This window comes from Artemia sp. Qi Xiang Cuo, chromosome 16, assembly GCF_049724085.1.
Source record: "Artemia sp. Qi Xiang Cuo chromosome 16, ASM4972408v1, whole genome shotgun sequence".
In the NCBI taxonomy this organism is placed as follows: Eukaryota; Metazoa; Arthropoda; class Branchiopoda; order Anostraca; family Artemiidae; genus Artemia; species Artemia sp. Qi Xiang Cuo.
Genome location: NC_142809.1, coordinates 30,109,377 through 30,133,830, shown reverse-complemented (window position 1 = coordinate 30,133,830; position 24,454 = coordinate 30,109,377). Strand labels below are relative to the sequence as shown.

Below are 24,454 nucleotides of genomic sequence, written 5' to 3'. Positions count from 1 at the left end.
ATTTCTTAGACCACACTGCTTTTCCATTTACGAAAAATTAAGCAAGAAAAACGGGTTTTAATTTTGATAAAGCAGTGAATAAATACAACAAAATAAACACTTAATTAAACAAACACACTCCGAATATTTTGGCTCCACGTCTGGGAGCCTTTCTCAACGGAAAAAAGGGGAGAAAATGAACCAAAAATTCCTTTTTTAAAACTTAACTTACATCGAAATACAACATACTAAACACACGAAGAGAAAGAAAAAACAAAAGAAAAGAAATATAAGCAACTAAGCAGGAATCAAAACTCACATATTAAATAACATTTTCATGCACTAGCCTATACACAAAATCAAATGTCTATAATGATACACTTGTCTCCTAATAATGTATAAATGGAAATATATCAAAAAATGAAGAATATATTTATACTTCAACAAAACAATAAAGGTCAGCTAACCCCTGGCCCATAACCCCTAACTAAATCTCACAAGTACATCAACCAATTTGATGATTGGTTATTTTGTAGAATTTAAAAAAAAACTAATTTCTGTCCGTTTTATATTGACATAGTCTTTTTCAGGTAAAAAGAAAAAAATAGCTTAAATCTTTTCAGTTTTTTCTTTAAGAATTTATAGTTTGGCCTGCTATATACCCTTTTGAAAATCTTGACACAAGCAGTAGCGTTTAATTTAGTTTTAAACCTCCTCTAGTTGACCAAAAAAAAAAAAAAAATTAATGCTATTCCCAGAAAAATTATACCAATGCTCTTTGACAGTCTTGATACGCTTAGACTCTTTCGATTTAATTAAATTTTAAGAGCAAAAGTAGTAATAGAAGTAGCCCCGAAAGTTTGAAAAAAAAACCATTAGTTGTTCTAGGGATATTGCTCAGATGTCTTATTGTCACCCAGCATACACAGATTACCCTACTATTTGATTTCGAGGCAGCATTTAGTTTTTAAGTATAATGGGCAAATTGCAAAGTTGTGGGAGGTTGACCTGCCCAATTACCCTAGAGATATAGTTTCTAGACTGTTCAGCTATGCTGAAAAAAATGGCTGTCTTAAAATTTCGATTGGAAGTGCTCGGAAAATTATGGGCTAAAGAGGAGGGCTGATTGCCGTGTAATCACTTCTGACTCTTAAAAAGGGTGCTAGAACTTTGAATTTCCAATCAAATTAAATCCTTTAAAATATCAGTGATATTATTAGCTATGATAGAGCAGCGCTGCCTATGATATTGCTTATATGCCTCTTAATACATACATGCATATAAATTTTTCATTAAAGTGAAACTGCCCTCAAACGTTCCCTAAAATTTACAACTTATTGCCTTCAGTGTCATTAGTTACAGTAACCATAAAAGTAGCATTAAAAGTATACACTTAGCGTTTTCTTTCTAGTTCAAAATCGGCCAAAACTTACTCTGAAAGGTCTAACAATATTGTAAGCCATTGTTTTAATATTGTTTTTTCTCCTTTGGACAATCTACATGATCCTAGTTCATTTAGATTTAGTTTAACATCTGCCTAAATATTCTTTGAAAGCTTCACTTTAATACCCTTAGCTTGTGCAGCAGCAATCTTGCCTTTTGCTCAGTTGAGCATCCCTTTAATGATGCCCCGGAAGTTTCACCTTAACACAGTAGGTCGTTCCAAAATTATTGCTGATCTGTGCTTTCGACCCCCTTGTGACGCCCTTTTCATCTTAATACTCTAAGCCTTACAAGTTGTTGCAATTGAACTAGTAGTTGGAATTGTTTAGTAGCAGTAGCACTATCAGAGGCAACGCTGTAGCGTTGCCTGTAGTAAAGGCCATACGGCTCCAAAATTTTATTATTTATTTATTATTATTATTATTTTTTTCCCAGAGGCACTTCATATGGAAGGGGTCGTCGTAGAAACTTCAAAGGGGCTCATTCAATTGGAAATCGAGAGTTCTAGTGCCCTTTTTAATAGTTGAAAATGATTGGAGGGCAATTAGGGGCCCCCCCCCCCCCAGCCCATCATTCCCCCAAACACATCCAATCAAAATTTTGAGATCCCCATTTTGTTCAGCGTGGTTTATTTCGACATAGAAAATATATTTTTAAGGAGGACACTCCCTCACAACCCTCAGGGCAAGGGTTTTAAGTTATGCCCTGGGGGCATATAAGGTTTTTTATAGAAGGCGTTGGTATAGAAACTTCAAAAAAGGCTCATTCGATGGGAAATTCAAAGGGCTAGTGCCCTTTTTAATAGTCGAAAGTGATTGGGGGGCATCTAGCCCCCCACGCCCATCATTTCCCCAAACACATCCAGTCAAGATTTTGAGATAGCCATTTTGTTCAGCGCAGTTGATTTCCAGATAGAAAATATGTTTTTGAGGAGGACAATCCCCCACAACCCTTAGGGCAAAGGTTCTAAGTTATGTCCTGGGGGCATATAAAGTTTTTATAGAAGGCGTTGTCGTAGCAAAGGTCATACGGCTCCAATGCTTTATTATTTATTTATTATTATTTTTTTTCCCAGAGACACTTCATATGGTAGGGTTCGTCGTAGAAACTTCAAAGGGGGCTCATTCGATTGGAAATCGAGAGTTCTAGCGCCCTTTTTAATAGTCGAAAATGATTGTAGGGCAACTACCCCCCCCCCCCATGTCCATCATTCTCCCAAACACATCTAATCAAAATTTTGAGATAGCTATTTTGTTCAGCGTAGTTGATTTCCGGATAGAAAATATGTTTTCGAGGAGGACACTCCCCCACAACCCTCAGGGCAAAGGTTTTAAGTTATGCCCTGGGGGCATATAAGGTTTTTTATAGAAGGTGTTGTCGTAGAAACAACAAAACAGGCTCATTCGATTGGATATTCAAAGGGCTAGTGCCCTTTTAGTAGTCAATAGTGATTGGAGGGCAACTAGCCCCCCCCCCACGCCCATCATTTCCCCAAACACATCCAATCAAAAATTTGAGAGCCATTTTGTTCAGCTTCTTTGAGTTACATATTAAAAATGTGTTTTTGAGGAGGACACGCCCCAAAAACCCTCAGGGCAAGGGTTTTAAGTTATGCCCTGGGGGCATATAAGGTTTCTATAGAAGGTGTTGTCGTAGAAACTTCAAAAAAGGCTCATTGGATTGGAAATTTAAAGGGATAGTGCCCTTTTTAATCGTCGAAAGTGAATAGAAGGCAACTACCCCCCCCCCCCCCAGCGCATCATTCTCCCAGAACCCGACAATCAAAAATTAGACATATCCGTTTTGTTCAACGATGTTGATTTCCGGATAAAAAATATGTTGTTTAGGAGGTCAATCCCCAACAAAAGAGGGGGCATGTGTTTTAGGATCTGCCCTGGGGGCATATAAGGTTTTTCTAGAAGGCGTTGTCGTAGAAACTTCAAAAAAGGCTCATTCGACTAGAAATTCATAGGGCTAGTGCCCTTTTTAATATTCGAAAGTGATTGGAGGGCAACTAGCCCCCCCCCCCCACGCCCCTAATTCTCCCAAACACGTCCAATCAAAATTTTGGGATAGCCATTTTGTTCAGCGTAGTTGATTTTCAGATAGAAAATATGTTTTTGAGGAGGATACTCCCCCACAATCCTTAAGGCAAGGGTTTTAACTTATGCCCTGGGGGCACATAAGGTTTTTATAGAAGGTGTTGTCGTTGAAACTTAAAAAAAGGCTCATTCGATTGGAAATTCAAAGTGCTATTGCCCTTTTTAATTGGCGAAAGTGACTGGAGGGTAACTAGCCCCCCCCCCCCCCAACGCCCATCGTTCCCCCAAACACATCCAATCAAAATTTTGAGATAGCCATTTTGTTCAGCGTAGTTGATTTTCTGAGAGAAAATATGTTTGAGGAGGACACACCCCCACAATCCTCAAGGGAAGGGTTTTAAGTTATACCCTTGGGGTATATAAGGTTTTTATAGAAGGCGGTGTCGTAGAAACTTAAAAAAATGATCATTTGATTGGAAATTCAAAGGGCTAGTGCCCCTTTTAATAGTCGAAAGGGATTGGAGGGCAACTAGCCCCACCAAGCCCATCATTCCCCCAAACACATCCAATCAAAATTTTGAGATAGTCATTTGTTTCAGCGTAGTTGATTTTCAGACAGAAAATATGTTTTCGAGGAGGACAATCCCCCACAACCCTCAAGGCAAGGTTTTTAAGTTATACCCTGGGGGTATATAAGGTTTTTACAGAAGGCAGTTTCGTAAAAACTTCAAAAAAGGCTCATTCGATTGGAAATTCAAAGGGCTAGGGCCCTTTTTAGTATTCGAAAGTGATTGGAGGGCAACTAACCCCCCTCTCACACCCACCTTTTCCCCAAACACATCCAATCAATATTTTGAGACAGCCATTTTATTAAACGTAGTTTTAAGTTCTGGAAATTAGCTCTTTGAGGATGACAACTCCCCCACAGCCCTCAGGGCAAGGGTTGTAAGTTATGGCCTTGGGGCATATGAGGTTTTGTATAGACAACGTTGTCGTAGAAACTTCAGAAAGGACTCATTTGATTGGAAATTTAAATGGCTAGTTCCCTTTTCAATACTCGAAAGTGATTCTAAGGCAACTGACACCCCTTCCACTGACACCCCTTACAGAACTGACACAGTTCTGTAAATTATATGGTTGAGCAGGACACCCCCCCCCACCGAAGTCTTCAGGGGCAAGGCTTATAAGTTTTTCCCTGGGAGCATGCATGGTTCTTATGGCAGGAATATTTGTACAAACTTCATAGAAGGCTCATTTGATTGGAAATTGAAAGCTCTAGTTAACTTTTTAAGCTTCGAAAGATATTGGAGTGTAACCAGCTCCCCCCCCCTAAACCCCTTTTTCCTAAATGCAACCGATAAAAATTTTAAGATAGCTATTTTGTTAAAAATAGTTCAAAGATCATATAACAAAAATTCCGGTGTTGACACAACCCACTAGGGCCGCGGGGCAGGCGTTGTAGGTTATGCCCCGGGGGTATGTATGGGTCTTATGGAAGGGATGCTCGTATTAACTTCAAAGAGCGATCATTTGATTGGAAATTGAAAGTTGTAGTTCACTTTTTAAGAGTCAAAAGAAATTGGAGGACACCTAGCCCCCCCCCCCTCTATGCCTTTTTTTCCTCAAATCCATCCGATAAGAACTTTGTGATAGCTTTTTTTTAAATAGCTCAAAGACCATATAACGAAAACTCAGGGGTCAACACAGCCCTCCAGGGCCTGAGGGCAGGTGCTGTAAGTTATGCCCTTGGGGAATATATGGTTCTTATTGAAGGGGTGCTCGTAAAAAATTCAGAGATGGCTAATTTGATTGTAAATTGAAAGTTTTAGTTAAGTTTTTTCGATTAAAAATATATTTGAGGGCAAATAGCCTCCCCCCCCCCACGACCCTTTTCCCCCAATTGTATGCGCTAACAATTTGGGATAGGCATTAAGTTAGAAAGTTCTCAAAAGTCAGATAACCAAAACTCAGGTATCATTACAACCCCCCAGGGCCCGGGGGCTGGCGTTGTAAGTTATGCCCTGGGGCATATATTGTTCGTATGAAAGGGATGCTCGCATAAACTTCAGAGAGGGCTCATTTGATCGGATATTGAAAGTTTGAGCTCACTTTTTAATAGTCAAAAGCGATCCGAGGGCAGCCATCCCCCAACCCATCTGATGAAAATTTTGAGATAGACATCTTGTTAAAAATAGTTCAAAGGTCAGATAAGAAAAAATTCGGTGTCAATAGAACCCCCCAAGGCACAGGCGAAGGCGTTCTCAGTCATGCTCTAAGGACATGTATGGTTCTTATGAAAGGGATGCTCGTATAAACTTCATAGAGGGCTCTTTTGATTGGAAATTGAAAGTTATAGTTCACTTTTTAAGAGCCAAGAGAGTTAAACTAGCCCCCCCCCCACGCTCTTTTGCCCCCAAACCCGTCCATTACAAATTTCGAGATAGCCGGTGTTTTGGAAATTGTTCAGAAATTAGATAACAAAAACATCCCCCAGAGCCCGGGGGACAGGCGTTGTAAGTGTTGTCCTGGGGGCGTATATGCTTCTTATGAAAGGGATGCTCGTATAAACTTCAGAGGAGGCTCACTTGATTGGAAATTGAAAGTTCTAGTTCAGTTTTTAAGAGTCAAAAGATATCCGAGGGTAACTAGCCCCCCCCCCCCACACCCACACACACCCTGTTTTCCCCAAGCCCATTTGATAAAATTTTTATAATAGCCATTTCATTAAGAATAGTTCAAAGGTCAGATAAGAAAAATTCCTGTGTCGACAGAACCCGCCAGGACCCGGAGGCAGGCATTATGAGTAATGCTCTAAGGGCATTTATAGTTCTTATGGAAGGGATGCTCGTATAAATTTCGGAGAGGGCTAATTTGATTTGAAATTGAAAGTTCTTGTTCACTTTTTAAGAGTCAGAAGAGATCGGAGGGTAACTAGCCACCCCCCCCACTCCACGCCCTCAATGCACCAGATAAAAACTTTGAGATAGAAATTTTGTTAAAAATAGTTCAAAGTCCTGATAACAAAAACCTACGGTATCGACACAGCCCCCAGAGCCCGGGGTTAAGCGTTGTAAGTTAGGCCCTGGGGGCATACATGGTTGTTATGGAAGGGATGCTCGTAAAAAATTCCTAGAGGGCTCATTTGATTGGAAATTCAAAGTTGTAATTCACTTTTTAAGAGTCAAAAGTGATTGGAGGGCAGCTAACCTCCCCTCACACTCAATTCATTTTTTTCCCAGAGGCACTTCATATAGAAGAGGTAGCCGTATAAACTTCAAAGGGGTCTCATTTGATTATAAATCTAGAGTTCCAGTGCCATTTATACGAGTCAAAAGTGATCAGAGGGCAACTGACCCCCCAAGCCGTTTTTCCCCAAATACATATGATAAAAGATTTGAGGTGGCCATTTTGTTAAAAATAGTCGAAAGATCATATAATAAAAACACCTTTACCTATGGTTAATTCGTTAAAAATAGTTCAAAGATCAGATAAGAAAAACTCCTGTGTCAACACCCCCCCCTCCCCAGGGCCGTGGAAGGCGTTGTAAGTATTGCTCTGGGGGAAGGTATGCTCGTATAAACTTCAGAGAGGGTTCATTTGAATGGAAATTAAAAGTTGTAGTTCATTTTATCAGAGCGAAAAAAGATACGAGGGCAACTGGCCCCTCCCGCCCTCCACGCCTTTGGGCGTATCGGATGTATAAACCCATCCAATAAAAATTTCAGGTGACCATTTGGTTAACAATAGTTCAAACATCAGATATTAAAACTCCAGGGTCGACACAGCCCCCCAGGGCCCAGGGATAGGCGTTGTAAGTTATACTCTGGGGATATATATGGTTCTTATAGAAGGGATACTCGTATAAACTTCAGAGAGGGCTAATTTGATTGAAAATACAAATTTCTAGTTCAATTTGAGAGAATCAAAAAAGACCAAAGCTTAATCTAGTCCCCCCAAGCCTTTATTCCCCAAAACCATACGATAAAGATTTTTAGATAGCCGTTTTTTTAAAAATATTTCAACCATCAGACATTAAAAACTCCGAGGTGAACACAAACCCATTTTTCACTCTGATATTGTTTATTTAATACCAGTTTTGATACTTTGATGAATATTTTATTTTTTTTTTAAGTTTGATTTTGAAATAAGGAATTTTTAAAAACTTGAAATTTTGCAATAAAAAATGAACAAAAATTAATTAAAAAAAACTTTCCGACAAATAAAATTATTCGCTATTTTTGACTTGTGATCTGAAGATACATATTACTGCTAAAAGAAAATCTCAAAACGACCATGAACTATTATTAAGGAATAAATAAAACCGAAAATGAACAGATATTAAATAAACAATAATACCAAAAACATACAACAAGTAATAATATAAATGAATAAATAGATCTTAAAGCGAGTAACGCTTAGATTGAACATGAGTATCAAGCTTAAAATGAAAAAAAATATTTTCCTATTGAAGTATAAATGAAACTTAAGACGAACAGAAATTAAATAAACAATTTATACAAACAAACATACAATAGATGTTAATGGAAATTAATAAATAAATCTTAAAACGAGTGAAACTTAAAGTGAATATGCAAATCGAGCTTGAAACGAATAAAAATGACCACAAACAAGTGTTTGGGTATGACCTCCTTCTCTCACTGTAAAAGTCTAAAACCTACTGCGTCATTGGCGCTTTACTAAAACGTATATGCGCCTTGAACTGTCTTGGAAAGTATAAACAACATCAAATTGAATATTTGATCTATAATGATATTAATTGTTGCAAGATCCATCAGTTCAAGAATTTGTTTCACTGTAATTGTATTTTTATTTTCAATACTGTAAGAACTGGAAAGGAAAATATTTGTAATATAATCCGTTTTCAGTTAAGTGCCAATGACGCAGTAGGCTTTTGGTTTTTATTTACAGTTAGGAAAGGAGGCAGTATCCAAACACTTATTTGTAGGGAAACTATATTCGTCTTTAACAACTTTAAAAAGAAACAACTTTTAATATTGAAAATTAATTTCTGAAAGCTCATCAGTTCAAAATTTTGCTATAATTTTAATGTTCATTTTCAATATTAAGTACAAAAGTAAATATTTGTCATAAAATTGGTTTTCAGCAAAGCACCAATGACGCAGTAGGTTTTAGAGTTTAAAATTTAACTATTGTACACCGGTCAGATGCCAAAGGACGAAATACCTTTAGTCTCTAATTGATTCCGAAAATAATCCTTTTTCAACACTTGTTCAAAACTGGGATTTTATCCTTTTAAAAGAACAAATAGGTCGTAACAGGTCAGAGACTGAATAGCAATTGATCTTCACCTTTAAGTTTTCTCTGAAAGTTCCAAGTTAATACCCAAATTCATTCTTGAGATACGCCCTTTTGACAATCTGCATGCACATAGTGTGTTTTGATTTAGTTCAAATTCCCCCTCAATATTCTGTCAAATTTTCACCTTCACACCCGTAACCTTAATTGTACTAGTATCATAGTAGTAGTGGTAGTAATAGGAACAGTTGTAGTAGTAATAGTGTATTACTATTAGTAGTAGTAACAGTAGTAGCAGCAAGATTAATAGCAGTAGTAGCAGGCACATTTTTCTTTTTGATCAACTGAACATCCCACTCATGGTACCATTGACGTTGATACCACTGTGCTGATACTCCTGTATCGGCAATCTGTATGCGTATAATATGTTTTGATTTAGTGAAACTTTCCCCTCAACTTTTTCTCGTATGTTTATTTCAATATTCTCAGCCTTAGTAGTACTCACTACAAAAGTAGTAGTTTTAATGGTGCTAGTAGTAGTAGTTGTGGTAGCAGTAGAACCAGCGATAGTTGTAGTAGTAGTAGCGTTCAAGTACTGCCTTTTTGGTTAAGTTTTTCAAAGAATTGTAAAGAACTCCATTAAACCAAAAATGAGCAAAAATTAAATCAAATAATCTACCAAGCGTGAAACTGTTTTGAAAATCTTTTTACTTTTAATAGAGACCGCCATGATCATAATACAAGAAAAGCTGATAACTTAACTCGTGAGTTTAGGAGCACCACTCGGGCATCTTTTGTGATTCTCCATTATGGTCCCCATGTTTGGAATATATTGCCCGAGTGTGTGAAAAATGAGCCTAGTCTTCTGGCTTTTTTGAAATTTTTACAACACCTGTCTATACAAACCTTATATTCCCCCATGGCATTACTTACAACCCGTGCAGTGAGGGCTCTAAGTGGTCTTTCATGCTAGAAGACATAATTTTTAGAAGTTATAACTACTTTGAACAAAATAGATATCTTAAGAGTTTGATTGGATGTGTTTGGGGAAAAGGTGGGCTTGAGAAGAGGGTTAGTGGCCCTTCTATCACTTTCGACTATTAAAAGGGCACTAGCCTTTTCAGTTTTCAATTAAATGTGTCCTTTTTGATGTTTTTACAACATCGCTTTCAAGAAAAACCTTATATGCTCCCAGGGCATAACTTACAACCCTTGCCCTGAGGGCTGAGGGGAGATGGGTTGTCATGCTTAAAGACCTAATTTCCAAAACTTTCAACTACGTTGAATAAAATGGCTATCTAAAAATTCTGATTGGATGTGTTTGGGGAAAAGGTGGGCGTGAGAGGGGGGTTAGTTGCCCTCAAATCACTTTCGACGCTCAAAAGGGCACTAGCCCTTTGAATTTTCAATCGAATGAGCCCTTTTTCAAGTTTCTACGACAAAGATTACACTAAAAACCTTATGTGCCCCCAGGGCATAACTTATTACCCATACCCTGAAGACTATGGGGGGAGTTTTCTGCTCAAAGGTATAATTTCCTGAACTTTAAACTGTGTGGAACGAAATGGTTCTCTCAAAATTTTGATTGGATATGTTTGGGGGAATGGTGAGCGTGGAAAGGGTGTTAGTTGCCTTCCAATCACTTTCGACTATTAAAAAGGCCACTAGCCGTTTCAATTTCAAATCAAATGAGTCCTTTTTGAAGTTTTTACGACAACGCGTTCTATAGAAACCTTATATGCCCCCTGGGTATATCTTTCAACCCATGCCCTGAGGGCTGTGGGGGAGTGTCCTCCTCAGAAACATAATTTCTATCTGGAAATCAACAACGCTGAACAAAATGCCTATCCAAAAATTTTGATTGGATGTGTTTGGAGAAAAGGTGGTTGAGAGAGGGGGGCTAGTTGCCCTCAAAGCGCTTCTGACTATCAAAAAGGACGGTAGCCCTTCGATTTTCCAATCAAATCAGCCTCTTTTCAGGTTTCTACGACGAAGCTTTCAATAAAAAACCTTATATGCCCCCAGAGCATAACTTATAGCCCTTGCTCTGAAGACTTGGGGGGAGTGTCCTGCTGAAAGGTATAATTTTCTGAACTTTAAACTGCGTGGAACAAAATGGCTATCTCAACATTTTGATTGGATGTGTTTGGGGAAATGGTGGGCGTGGAAGGGGTGTTAGTTGCCTTCCAATTACTTTCGACCATTAAAAAGGGCACTAGCCATTTCAACTTCTTATCGAATGAGCCTTTTTTGAAGTTTTTACGGCAACGCGTTCTATAAAAACCTTATTTGCCCCCAGGGCATAACTTACAACCCTTGCCCTGAGAGCTTTGAGGGGGTTGTCATCCTCAAAAACCTAATTTACAGAATTTAAAACTACGTTGAATAAAATGGCTATCTCAAAATTTTGATTGGTTGTGTTTGGGGAAAAGGTGGGCGTGAGAGAGGGGTTAGTTGCCCTCCAATCACTTTCGACTGTTAAGGTTGTGGGGGAGGGTCCTCCTCAAAAACATATTTTCTATCTGGAAATCAACATCACTGAACAAAATGGCTATCTCAAAATTTTGATTGAATGTGTTTGGGGGAATGATGGGCGGGGGGGGGGGCGGCTAGTTGCCCTCCAATCACTTTTGACTATTAAAAAAGCTATTAGCCCTTTCAATTTCCAATCGAATGAGCCTTTTTTGAAGTTTCTACGACAATGCCTTCTATAAAAACCTTATATGCCCCCAGGGCATAACTTACAACCCTTGCCCAAAGGGCTGTGGGGGAGTGTGATTCTGAAAAACATAATTTCTATCTGGAAATCAACTTCGCTGAACAAAATTGCTATCTCAAAATTTTGATTGGATGTGTTTCGGGAAATGGTGGGCGTAAAAGTGGTGTTAATTGCCTTACAATTACTTTCGACTATTAGAAAGGGCACAAGCCACTTCAATTTCCAATTGAATGAGCCCTATTAAAAGTTTTTACGACAACTTCTTCAATACGAAGTGCCCTGCTCTAAAGGAAAAAAATAATAAATGATACGTTGTGCCAACATCGTTCTTATATGCCCCCACGGCATAACTTAAAACCCTTGCCCTAAGGGTTTGGGGGAAGTATCCTCCTCAAAAACATATTTTCTATCTGTAAATCAACTATGCTAACCAAAATGGATTTCTCAAAATTTTTATTGGATGTGTTGTGGAGAATGATGGGCGTGGGGAGGGGGCTAGTTGCCCTCCAATCACTTTCGACTATTAAAAAGGGCACAAGCCCTTTGAATCTCCAATAGAATGAGCCTTTTATGAAGTTTCTACAACAACGCCTTCTATAAAAACCTTATATGCCCCCAGGGCATAACTTACAACCCTTGCCCTGAAGGCTGTGGGGGAGTCTTCCTCAAAAACATATTTTCTATCTGGAAATCAACTACGCTGAACAAAATAGCTATCTCAAAATTTTGATCGGATCTGTTTGGGGAATTTTGGGCGGGGGGGGCTTGGGGCTAGTTGCACTCAAATGACTTTCGACTATTAAAAAGGGCACAAGCCACTTCAAGTTCCAATTGAATGAGCCATTTTTGAAGTTTCTTCGACAACTTCTTCGATACGACGTGCCCTGCTCTAAAGGAAAAAAAATGATATATTGTGCCAATATCGTTCTTATATGCCCTCAGCGCATAACTTAAAACCCTTGTCCCGAGGGTTGTGGGGGGGGGGGTGTCCTCCTCAAAAACATATTTTCTATCTGGAAATCAACTACGCTGAACATAATGGCTGTCTCAAAATTTTGATTGGATGTGTTCGGGGGAATGATGGGCGTGGGGGGGGGGTCGCTAGTTTCCCTCCAATTAATTTCGACTATTAAAAAGTGCACTAGCCATTACAATTTCCAATCGAATGAGCCCTTTTTGAAGTTTATGCGACAACTCCTTCGATACAAAGTGCCCGGGTATGGAGAAAAAAAATACATTAAGCTCACATCGTTCTTTACTTAGGCAGCGCTGTCGTGCTGATTATGATTGATCATCTCCTTTATCTTTCCCTGTAAGCTCCAAATTAATATGCTCAGTTCTTTCTGAGTTACTCCTTTTTGACAATTTGTTTGCATATACTGTGTTTTGATTTAGTTCAACACTTCCCTCAACATTCCCTGAAAAACTCACCTTAATGCCCTTCGTATTTGGGAAAGAAGAAGTTAAACATGCATACCTTTTCTCAATAACATACGTTTGGATATTTGTTTTTGGAAATGATGGGCATAGGGGAGAGGGGGGCTGGTTGCCCTCACATCATTTAGACTGTTAAAAAGGGCACTAAAACTCTTAATTTAAAATCAAATGAGCCCGATCTGTAATTTGTATGACCAGTCATTCCATAACAAACCTTTTATGTCTCCAGGGCATAGCTTACAGCCCTTTTCCATGACTCTGGGGAATTTTGTCAACCTTAGAGGCTTTTTTATATATTCTTTAGACTATTTCGAAGAAATAGTCTATGTCACAATTTCAATCAGATATATTTGGTGAAAAGAGGGGTAGTCGGGAGGGGATGGCTAGTTGCCCTTCGTCACTTTTGACTCTTAAAAGGGAACTAGAACTTCAAATTTCAACCAAGTGAGCCTCCACTACAGTTTATGCAACCATCCGTTCTATAAGAACCGTAAATACTCCAGGGTATAACTTACAACCCTTGCCCTCAGGCTCTGAGGGTTTATTTTAACCTCAAAAGCCTTGTTATATGAACTTTGGAGTATTTGAATAAGATGGCTATCTCAAAATTTCTATTGGATACAATTCGGGAAAATGCGACCTGTGTGTGTGGGAGGGATGGGGTAGCTTCCCTCCGATCACTTTGACTCTTAAAAAAGGCAGTGGAACTTCTGATTACCATTCCAATGAACCCCCTCGGAAGTCCATACGATTACCTTTTCAATAAAAACCTTACATGACCCTAGGGTATAACTTTTGTCCTGAGGTTGTTTTTTTTTGGGGGGGGGATTTGTCATCCTACGCTGAACAAAATGTCGATCTAAAACTTTTAATGGATTTGTTAGGGTAAATGATGAGTGTATGAGGGAGGGGGGCTATGTACGCTCCCTCATACACTCATCACTGTCGAATATTAAAAAGAGCCTTAAACCTCTCAATTTCTAATTGAATGAGCCCTTCTTGAAGTTTCTGCTACAACTCCTCCTATACGAAGTGCCCTAGTCTAAAAGAAAAAAATAATACATTGTGCCAATATCTTTCTTTATTTGGGCAGCGCTATTGCGCTGCTACAGCGCTTATTCAAGCATAAAGGACAAATAAGATAACCCACTCAGATAGTAGCAGGGCGGTCATTAAGGCTATTAATTTAAAAAAAAAGTTTTTCTTGTGGAAGAAAAGAGCGAAGTTGAATTTGAAAAACAACAAAAGTTATTGCTTCTCAGATTACTCAAGATATATTTACAAAACTAGCCTAACTTGCTCTTAATATTTTCTAACATCTGTAGACCTATAAAGACTAGTGCTTTATTGGAAACGCATAAACCAACGCAATAAATATGACGTTCATCTAAGATAAGAAAATTCTATGAGAAGCTTGCAGAAAATAAAAGGATAATTTATAAAGACTCTTAATAGTCCTTCACTGACCGTGATGTCGATAACCTCAAGTATGCAATTGTAATTCTCTAAAGAGAAAAACAAACTAACGGAAGTTCAGTTTTCATTAAGGCGCTAGTTTTTTAGAATTCTAAAGATATTAGAAAATACCATGGATCTGTTTATTTAAGCTAGTTTCGTAGATACACTTTGCTAAAATTGCGAAGCAATTATTTTCTTTTGTTTTAAGTCTCAACTTCACTCTCTACTTCAGTAGGAAAACCTGTTTTGTCAAGTTTCCCTCCTTTTTTTAAATATACAAAATACACCCTGCAAAGAGTTTTTTTTTTTTTTTATTTAGACGATGGAACTAAATTAGTCAGTATGTGTTTTATTAAAATATGACATTAAATATAGGTTTTACTTCCTACCGTCCTTAAACTGCCCAACAAGATATGTCCAAATTGTCACATAAATAGAAAATCGGAGAGATATGTTGTCACTGGTATCTTTGAAAATTTGAACATGAAGTAGGTAGTATTGGCAGTATTTGTGCAAAATGGATTTTCTTTTTGCTTTCTAAAGGAGGACGAAGGGGTGTATACAAAAGGGGAGGGGTATTTTGAACCCCTGGTTAAGGATTTTCAACCAAGGAGATTGTAAAGATATGCCAAATACTCTCCCCAGCCTTCCCAATCCGAAAGGGGACATATGATACTTTGCAATGGAGTTATTAAGATAAACTTATAAGAGTTGTGCAGAGTTAGACAGTAGCTTTTGAGTAAGTTAGTAAAAATCTTGGATGTCAAACGAATTAGGATTAAACATGATTTATAAATAAACTTGCAGCGGTATTTACTTCACAGCTTGTAACCATTTTTGTTTCCAGAATAGAGGCTCAAAGCTCCTGGTTTTGGATGTTACACCATAAAGAATCGACAAGCTACCTTTTGCATTCCCTGGCAATTTGACTCTCTTTGGGCAAACATTGGTGCTTTTTCTCACGATATAGAATAAAATGCCACTTTCCTGTGGTTTGTCAAGATAGTGGGCTCAAAAACCTTTTGTTTAGGTTTTTAGGTCTTGAAAAATTGATTGGCTTTATTAGAATTTTTATTCTTTCGCAGTTTGCTCCTCTTTGGTCAAAATTTGCTGATTTTGCGTTTAATGATTGAAAAGGGAACTTTACTATGGCTTGTAGAGATGGGGGGCTCAAAATCTCCTGATTTGGGTTTAGGCTATACAAATTTAATTAATTAATTAATTTTCAAGAATTCTCGGGCCATTTTAGAATTAAGGGTGGGCCTGCATGAATGAAAATTATATTTTATCTCATGAAGATTTAGTTTTATTTCTATCTTTCAATGATTTAGATTCACCAAAAATCGTCACTATTGGAAGAAAGGTCCTAGCATTGTATCGAAGCACTGTTTTACTAGATTGTGTTGCCATCGGCCGTGCAGATCTACAAAGGAAATGGCTGAAATTTAGTCAAGAAATAAAGAACTTTGATAGGTTTGTTGTTATTCTTCTTAATTTCTACACTTCTTTAGTTATGGGGTTCTATTTCCCGTAGATTTCCATTTAAAACTTATGATACGTCGTGAGCAAAGACATAATTAGGTTCGTCAGAAATGAAGGTTAGACCTCAATGATATATCTTGCATGTTGACCTCAATCTTAATATAATTACAATTTCAAAAAGGCATTGTTTAAATAGGGGGGGGGGGAGGAGTATAAACAGTAAAATTTTGTTCAGTAATGGTCTAATTCAAAAACTTATGTTTACAAACAAGTTTTGATATTTTGGGGCCTGGAAATTTGAAAGCGTCCTATTTTCCTACTAACTTTAAATTAGGTTGCTTATTTAGACCAAAGTTTTACATAACCCAAAGTAATAAAAATAAAAAATGAAAGTCTCATTGCAGCATTGTGCTAATTGAACAAGACATATATGTGCAATATACTATAAATAATATAACGTAGTTGAATAAACTATACGCTATTTTGAAATACAAGAGTCTTTGAAAATTGTGCGAACAATTGAAAACTCTAATTGAAAAAGGAAATGAACTGATATCCCTTTTCTCTAATAGACTAAAGATAGCTGTTTAGAAGTGTAAATTCGGTGATTTAACATTGATAGAATGTAAACTAAAAAGTAATGATAGTAGAGAGAGAGAATTTAACATTATTTAGCCAAATAAAAATAAATAATATATTGTAAGTTAATCCTATAAAGTGGCGTTCACAAGAGTGTTTAGCTAGAATCCCATGTATAGATCGTGTCTAGCCAGAATTAAGTGTCTAGGCAACGACCGTTCACAAGTAAAATTCACTGCTTAACTAAAGCTACAAATTTAGTTTCAAATTGTCATTTCTAGCCAATCAAAAGAGCTTATGTTGGCAAAACTTTCAAAATTGTAATCCCTGTTTTTACTATCACATGATAATGGATGAGATTGTGCTTCACTGTTATGTCTGGTGTTGCATATTTGCCTAAAATGAAAAAAAAACAATTAATGAGAAAACAAATATTAAATTTTAGTTTAAAAATGTAAACGTAAATGATGAAAAAGTGGAACTTGACACATTCTGATTGGCTGTAATCGAAAATCCTACACATTGGGTTCTAAAGTCTAGAACTCAATGTCTAGCCAAGCGCCTTGTCTAGCGTGTCTAGCTAAGCGCCGAGATTCACTTGTCAACAGTTGTTGCCTAGACATTGAACTCTGGCTAGACGCGTGTCTTGACTTGGGATTCTTGCTAGACCCGCTTGTGGCCGCCGCTTAAGCAATAGCAGCACTATAAATTGCTGGTATTGGCTATGCTATTGTGAAAAAAACATTGGAGACTTTCAGTAAAAGTTCAGTAAAAGTAAATTAAAAAAAAGAAGTTGTTTCAACTGTAAGTAAGTAGAAACACTAAATCTTGAAACGAACAAGAATTATTCCGTATATTAGGGGAGATACACTCTCCTCAATCCCTCGCTCTTTACGCTAAAGTCTCATATTTCCTTAAAATATTTATCGGTCAAATTTCCGTGTGAAACCACCCCTCTCCACAGAAAATTTCCTCCAGAAAATTCTGTATACTTCCCAATGTTGGGTAATATTTTTAAGGGGGGTGAATGATAGATTCCTATTTTTTTAAGTTTAGACATTCACTGGAAAGTAAAGAGCAATATCCTGACTCAAAATATGCTTTTATTTTTAAGATTATAAATACCTAACGAAGATATGACCTGGCTTGACATTCTAAGATAGTCCTGACTAAGATATAAGATATTCCTGGCTAGTGCTAATTAACATATATTAATAATGTGCCTGTAAAAATCCCTAGGCTCTCTAAAAATTATAAACATCTACAGAAAATAAGACTAGAATTCCCAGTAAACCCAAGAACGAATTTAAAAATACTTGAAATAGTTCTCAAGTTCAAGTTCTTTTATTAAATAAATATTAAAAATCTAAATTTTAAAAAAATTCAAAGGTCCCAGAGACCTGTTAACTGGAAAAAAAACAAAACAAATTTAACTCTATATTTTGATCATTTTTAGGCTACTGAACTAGGCCTAGACAAAGATAAATCAGAAGTCCACTCAGGCACTGCTCCCACGAAGACAACCAATCTCCACATCACCTATCTATATCAACAAATTTCTTTTTATTAGCAACATCAACAATCAACGCTAACTTCTTAAAATAAATTAAAGAAACTCTACTCTATTAAATATTCTTTTTAAAATTACTTTATTTAATTATTTTTAAATTCAATTGTTCTTCTCTAGCTAAAATCTTTTCAAGTGTTTTTTAAATGAAGCAAGAGTATAGGAGTCCCGAAACCCGACAGAAATAGAGTTCCAGACACATCCCTGAGTTACGACAAGACCAAAGAGTCAACTCACTGAGAGGGTGGAAGGAACCAGTATATCCTCGTGATTTTGAACCGAGTTGCTGTTGTCAGCTAAAGATTACTGGTGGGTGAAAGTAAAAATTGAAAATTGACATCCATGCAGATGGAAAGTAGTGTTGATAATGATAAATAAGAGAGAAGCACAAAACACAGAGAATAGAAAAAAAACAAATTTGCTTAAGTTTTGGTATGATCCCCAGTCCTTTTGTAACCTTGACTCGTTTTATCTGAATATGCTGCTTGAATGTTAGACTTTTACCCAGAAGAACTCCAAGGAATCTCACGTGTCGGTCAGATGGGTGAAATCTAGGACCTCTTGAAATAGGGAGCTCTACTATTGTAGGACTACTCTTACCTATACGGGACAAAATAAGCAGGAACAACTTTTTTAAATTCAGGGCTAAAAGATTACTGTCAAACCAATGATACATTTTCGAGTCAGTGTTTGTAAGTTTAGTATAGGGTTTTAGGAAGTGTAGAGGGTGTGTCGACCAAATTTTCACTCTTAGGTTGATATTTGAGATGTGCCTGAGTCATCAAACACCTTTAGTACTCAGTTTTATAGACTATGGGGTAGTGTTCAATTCACTGATAGGACACATTAGAACACTTATAATTTCGTATCCATGTATGATATACCAGACAAATACTTAAACATAACTAGTGTTATATACGAGAATAACGTTGCTGTTGTTAGGAAATGAGGCTATTAGCTCTTTTTGTATTACATTGAGAGCTAAGAAGAGTTGTGTTCTATTCCCGTTTACATAGATCATTTCGATGGACTTTGTTTTCAGAAGCAGAAGAAAGGCAATGGGAGAACACGTAACGAAATAGGGTAGAAAAATTTCCTACACTTAGACTATGCTGATGATTTAAGCCTCCTAGATGAAAGCGTGAGCGAAATGAATAAACTTATAGAGGTTTTGTGAGTTAAGGGTGCTAGTATAGGTTTGAAGATTAATGTTGAGAAGACTAAATCGCTAAGGCTAGTAATAAGTGAAAATGAAAAGGTGACGTTGGGTAACGAAAATATCGATCAAGGGGACAGTTTCACTTACTTCGGTAGTATTATTAGTATAAACGGTGGGAGCAATAAAGATGCTAACAGTGTAATAGCCAAGGCTCAAGATGTTATTTCATAGTTGAAAAAGTTTGTAAGAATGAGAAGATAAGTGTGAGAACCAAGATTAGAATATTGGAAGCTTTAGGGATGACAGTGGTCAACTGTAGTATTCATTGATTGACTGACTGACCGTATTTCAAACAGTAGGCTTTTTCAATCCCGATTTCTTGGGCTGTAATGAGAGAATGGTTTAGATTGCTAGGGTACGCTCTGCGGATGAAGGATGACAGATTGCCAAAGATTTTCTTTTTGTCCAACCGTCTAGGGCTAAACGGAAAGCAGGTCCTTCGTGGCTGGAATAGGAGGATGTCATAAGGAAACATTTAAGTGAATGGGTTCTTCCTGGGAAGGGTTAAAGAGGGAGGCTTTGAATAGTTTATTTTGAAGGAGGAGCGTGCGTAGCTGTGTGGGTCTGAGGTGGCTTGGTGCTGCAGTGAGTTGTTAGCAGCAGTATTAGTAGTGAGGGATTTTTTATCCGTAACTGATGCGCCTAACGTGCTGTCATCAGCGAATGTGATCATTTTTCCATGCTTATTGAATGCAGCTATTGGTGCGATTTGAGAATCGTGTTTGTGACGTAATCAGTGGCAAAGATTTGGCACTGTAGTATTAAAAAGTTGATTTAGGTCATTGACATAAATAAGAAATAGTGATGGCCCAAGAATTGAGCCTTAGGACACTTCATAAGCAGCTAGACCTTGGTCGTTTGAAGCTTCGGCAGCGAACGGCTAGAGAGAGATGGAAAGGCTAGAGCGATATGAAAAAAACCTTGACGGGTGTTCCCCACGAACTCCACAATAAGACAGCTAATCAATAAGGAACTCGTGGGTCAAACTGTCGGAAGCTTTTCTGACATCAAGGAAAATGGAGGCAGGTATGAAACCAGAATCCAATCACCGTCGGATGAATTAAAGAAGCCTATTGCACGCATGTTCTGTTGAATGTTTTTCACGAAATCCAAATAAATGTTTATGTAAAAAATATTTAATGTCGAGATAACTAAATAGCTACTTAAGCATTGATTTTTCATAAATTTCAGAAAAGACAAATAGGAGAGAGACTGGCCTGTAATTCCCTGGATCCTCACGGTCGGTCACCTCCTTTGAAGAGAGATACATATCGTACCAACCTAACTGGAATGATTTTTTAACCAAATGGCACAGTCACTTTATGATTGATGGTAGAATGATTTTGATGACTTTAGCAGGAATTTGGTCGCACCCAGCAGAAAAATTCTTGAGGGATGAAGTTATATTCTCTAATTCTTGCTCTGAGATAGGCTCGAGAAAGCTTGATTTAGAGTACAGGGATTTAGAAGAAGGAGTCACACCTTCCGCTGTTATTTTCACCACCTCAGCGAAAATTTCATCAGCGGATGTAGAACTTGTCCTTCATCTTTAATCAAATCTTCTATTTTCAGAGATTAGAGGCGACTTCGGATTTGTTTGTTGTTACCGTACGGAGAGTTGAAGAGCAATCTGTTTATTCCAGTATCTGGAAATAGTATTATTTGTTGATTGTAGAGCATATATAATCCCAAACTGTAGTTATCCTCATTGTCGGTCATTAATTTGATAGTTTTGTCAAAACATTTTTTATTGATTAATAAAGAACTTGAACTTGAACTTGATGGGTAATATTAAACTTTATGAGTTCTATAAATTTGGAATCAGCATAAAAAGTCAATTCTTTTTATGAATCTTTTGGTATCAAAATTCTGTTATTTAGAGTTTTGATTACTATTGGATGGAGTCGCTCCTTACTTACAGATAATTAGCATGAACTGTTTGATTGCATGGTACCTGATAATCAAGCCGTATCCAGGGGAGTGTTTTCGGGTTTACAACCAACGCCTAATTTTTTTTCTAATAGTAAGAAAAAAACAAAAATAAATATAGAAGAATTTCTCCGTTTATTCGTACACCCCCCCCCCCTCCCCCGAAAAATAACATGTCATCTCGAATAAAAATTCAGTATGTGCTTTTGCTGCGTTTAGTGGTTCTTCATATGTTTTGTGTGTGCTCTAATTTTGTTCTATGTTTTTCATTCATCTGGTTCTCACTTGGATAGAGAGAAGACTACATTTGCAAAAATATTTTTGCTGACAAAGGTATTCACTTTAGTCTAAAATATAACTCTTCTGGTATCTTTGCAAAACCCGTATAAATATAAAAAAAAATCATCCGGAAGAAATAGGTGGGGTTTTACAGACTTAATTATACTTCTTAGGCATTATATTAAGGCTCTGAAAATAAAATGATTGAATTCAAATAAATATAATTTTGCATATTTTGTTAGTATTTTTTTTAATTTTTTGTAACAATTAAAAAAAAAATATGAGACAGGTTCGAAAAAATAGCTATTTAACAGGTATTTATCCTATATTTCTTTTATAGGTATATATTGAATTCAAATGGCTCATTATTAATAATTGATGCACGAAAACAAGATCGTGGCAACTACACATGCTCTGTTCAAAGCAAAGCAAATGAAGATTCTATTGTACACTCTGTCAATGTCTTAAGTAAGTTTTTTCTTAGTTCATGCTGAGTTTAGAAGAAACAGTCTATTTTAGGAAATCCAGGTGTTCCAGGAAGAGATTAGGTGCCCCAGAAGAAGAAAGATGGGCAATGTTTACTACATAATGAGAGTAGGTGTTTCAAATATAAAAAAAAAACTACATTACATAATATCTGGGTTGAGAAGTAATAAAGTGGCCAATGGCCTATTAAATAAATGGGACTAAGTGTTCCAGATACGACAAACACTTTATTACACAATATCTGAGCGAAGGTAAAGTAAGAACGTGGTTAATGGCCTATTACATAATGAGGTTAGGTTTTCCTAGTACGTGCTAAAATCTATTTATATAATTGATTAGGTGTTCAGTTCAAACCTGACAGTGAAACCAGTTATTTTGCTTGAATTGAATGCACGAACTTGGCATGACTTTGGATTAAATTATACTGACTACCTTAAATTCCCCAGCTGTTCAAGAGCTACTAATTATACTTTGCTCAGAGATTGGTGAAAAACTAACTTGGATTTAGATTTAAGATGCCCAGGAAAAGGAAGGTGGCAAAAAAGGTGAACAAAGGCAGCCTGCTAACATTTCTGTTTCAGACTCCTCTGTTTTGAATTCTTCAGTGGAGCCTCATAAAATTTAAGAGCTCACTATAAGATCACCGGCTGACATTGTTTCAACGATTTCAGCAGTTATACAGTCTAATTTAACATCGTTACATGACCTGAGATCCTCTGTAAAAGCCATAGAATCTAAGCTCGGTGTGCTGGAGGGGTCCTATAAAGAGCTGGTAGAATTAGCACCGAGAATGGTTGAAATTGAAAAAAAACTAATACTGTAGAGGGTAAAATATCCGAAACTCAGAAAAATAGTGCCCAATTGTTGAGTGAAGAGTTGAAAGGAGTTGAGTTGAGTAAAAGAAAGCCTAATGAAAGTAGAAAGTAGGGAAAGGCAATATAACTTCATGATTTGGAACATGGGAGTAAACGATGAAAAAGAAGTAAAAACGGGGTTTGAAAAGTTAACACCGGATGGTCATATAAATAAACAAAAGAAATTTATAGTGATGGAAATAGAGAATTTGGAAACAAGAACCTTGATTTTGAAAATGACCAAAAGATTAAAAAACAAAAACGAAGTAATTTTTGCGAAGATTTTCATAACTGATGATGCTCCGCAAGAAAAAGCTTCTAGCGAGAAAAAACTTTTAATTGAAAATGGCGTCAAGCCAGTGGGTATTTGAGTAACAAGATCAATGCCCCCAGCCTTGTCATAGGCAGCGCGGGAGCGCTGCCTAAGTAAAGAACGATGTGGGCACAATGTGTTTTTTTTTTTTTTTTTTTTTTTTTTTCTCCATACCCGGGAACTTCCTATCGAAGGAGTCGTCGCAGAAACTTCGAAAAGAGCTCATTCAATTGGAAATTGGAGTGGCTAGTGGCCTTTTTAATAGTCGGAAGTGATTGGAGGGCAACTACCCCCCCCCCATGCCCATCATTCCCCCAAATACGTCCAATCAAAATTTTGAGATAGCCATTTTCTTCAGCGTAGTTGATTTACAGATAGAAAATATCTTTTTGAGGAGGATACTCCCCCACAACCCAAGAAACAAGGGTTTTACGTTATGCCCTGAGGACATATAAGGTTTTTATAGAAAGTGTTGTCGTAGAAACTTCATTCGACTGGAAATTCAAAGGGTTAGTGTCCTTTTTAATAGTCGAAAGTGATTGGAGGGCAACTAGCCCCCCCCCACGCCCATCATTCCCCCAAATACCTCCAATCAAAATTTTGAGATAGCCATTTTTTTCAGCGTAGTTGATTTCCAGATAGAAAATATATTTTGAAGAGGACAATCCCCCACAACCCTCAGGGCAAGGGTTTTAATTTATGCCCTGGAGGCATATAAGGTTTTTATAGAAGGCGTTGTCGTAGAAACTTCAAAACAGGCTCATTCGATTGGAAATTCAAAGGGCTAGTACCCTTTTTAATAGTCGAAAGTGATTGGAGGGCAACTATCCCTCCCCCACGCCCATCATTCCCCAAAATACGTCCAATCAAAATTTTGAGATAGGCATTTTGTTCAGCGTAGTTGATTTACACAAAGAAAATATCTTTTTGAGGAGGACACTCCCCCACAACCCACGGGGCAAGGGTTTTAAGTTATGCCCTGAGGGCATATAAGGTATTTAAGAAGGCGTTGTCGTAGAAACTTCAAAAAAGGCTCACTCGATTGTAAATTCAAAGCGCTAGTGCCCTTTTTAATAATCGAAAGTGATTGGAGGGCAACTGCCCCCCCCCCCCACATCCATCATTCCTCCAAATACATCCAATCAAAATTTTGAGATAGCCATTTTGTTCAGCGTAGTTGATTTCCAATTAGAAAATTTGTTTTTGAAGAGGAAACTCCCCGACAACCCTCAGGGCAATGGTTTAAGTTATGCCCTGGGGGCATATAAGGTTTTATAGAAGGTGTTGTCGTAGAAACTTCAAAATAGGCTCATTAGATTGGAAATTCAAAGTGCTAGTACCAATTTTAATATTCGAAAGTGATTGGAGGGCAACTAGGCCCCCCACGCCCA

General features: G+C 37.3%; 1 protein-coding gene across 1 annotated transcript in view; it reads left to right on the top strand.

The window, feature by feature from the left end:
* The window catches only part of LOC148942772 (cell adhesion molecule Dscam2-like), a 551,837-nt gene that overhangs the window by 471,480 nt on the left and 55,903 nt on the right, over nt 1-24,454 (top strand). The window contains exons 21-22 of the mRNA XM_089101980.1: nt 15,687-15,828; nt 21,751-21,878. Of these exons, the coding sequence (XP_088958106.1) occupies nt 15,687-15,828; nt 21,751-21,878 (270 nt within the window). The remainder of the gene's footprint in view (nt 1-15,686; nt 15,829-21,750; nt 21,879-24,454) is intronic.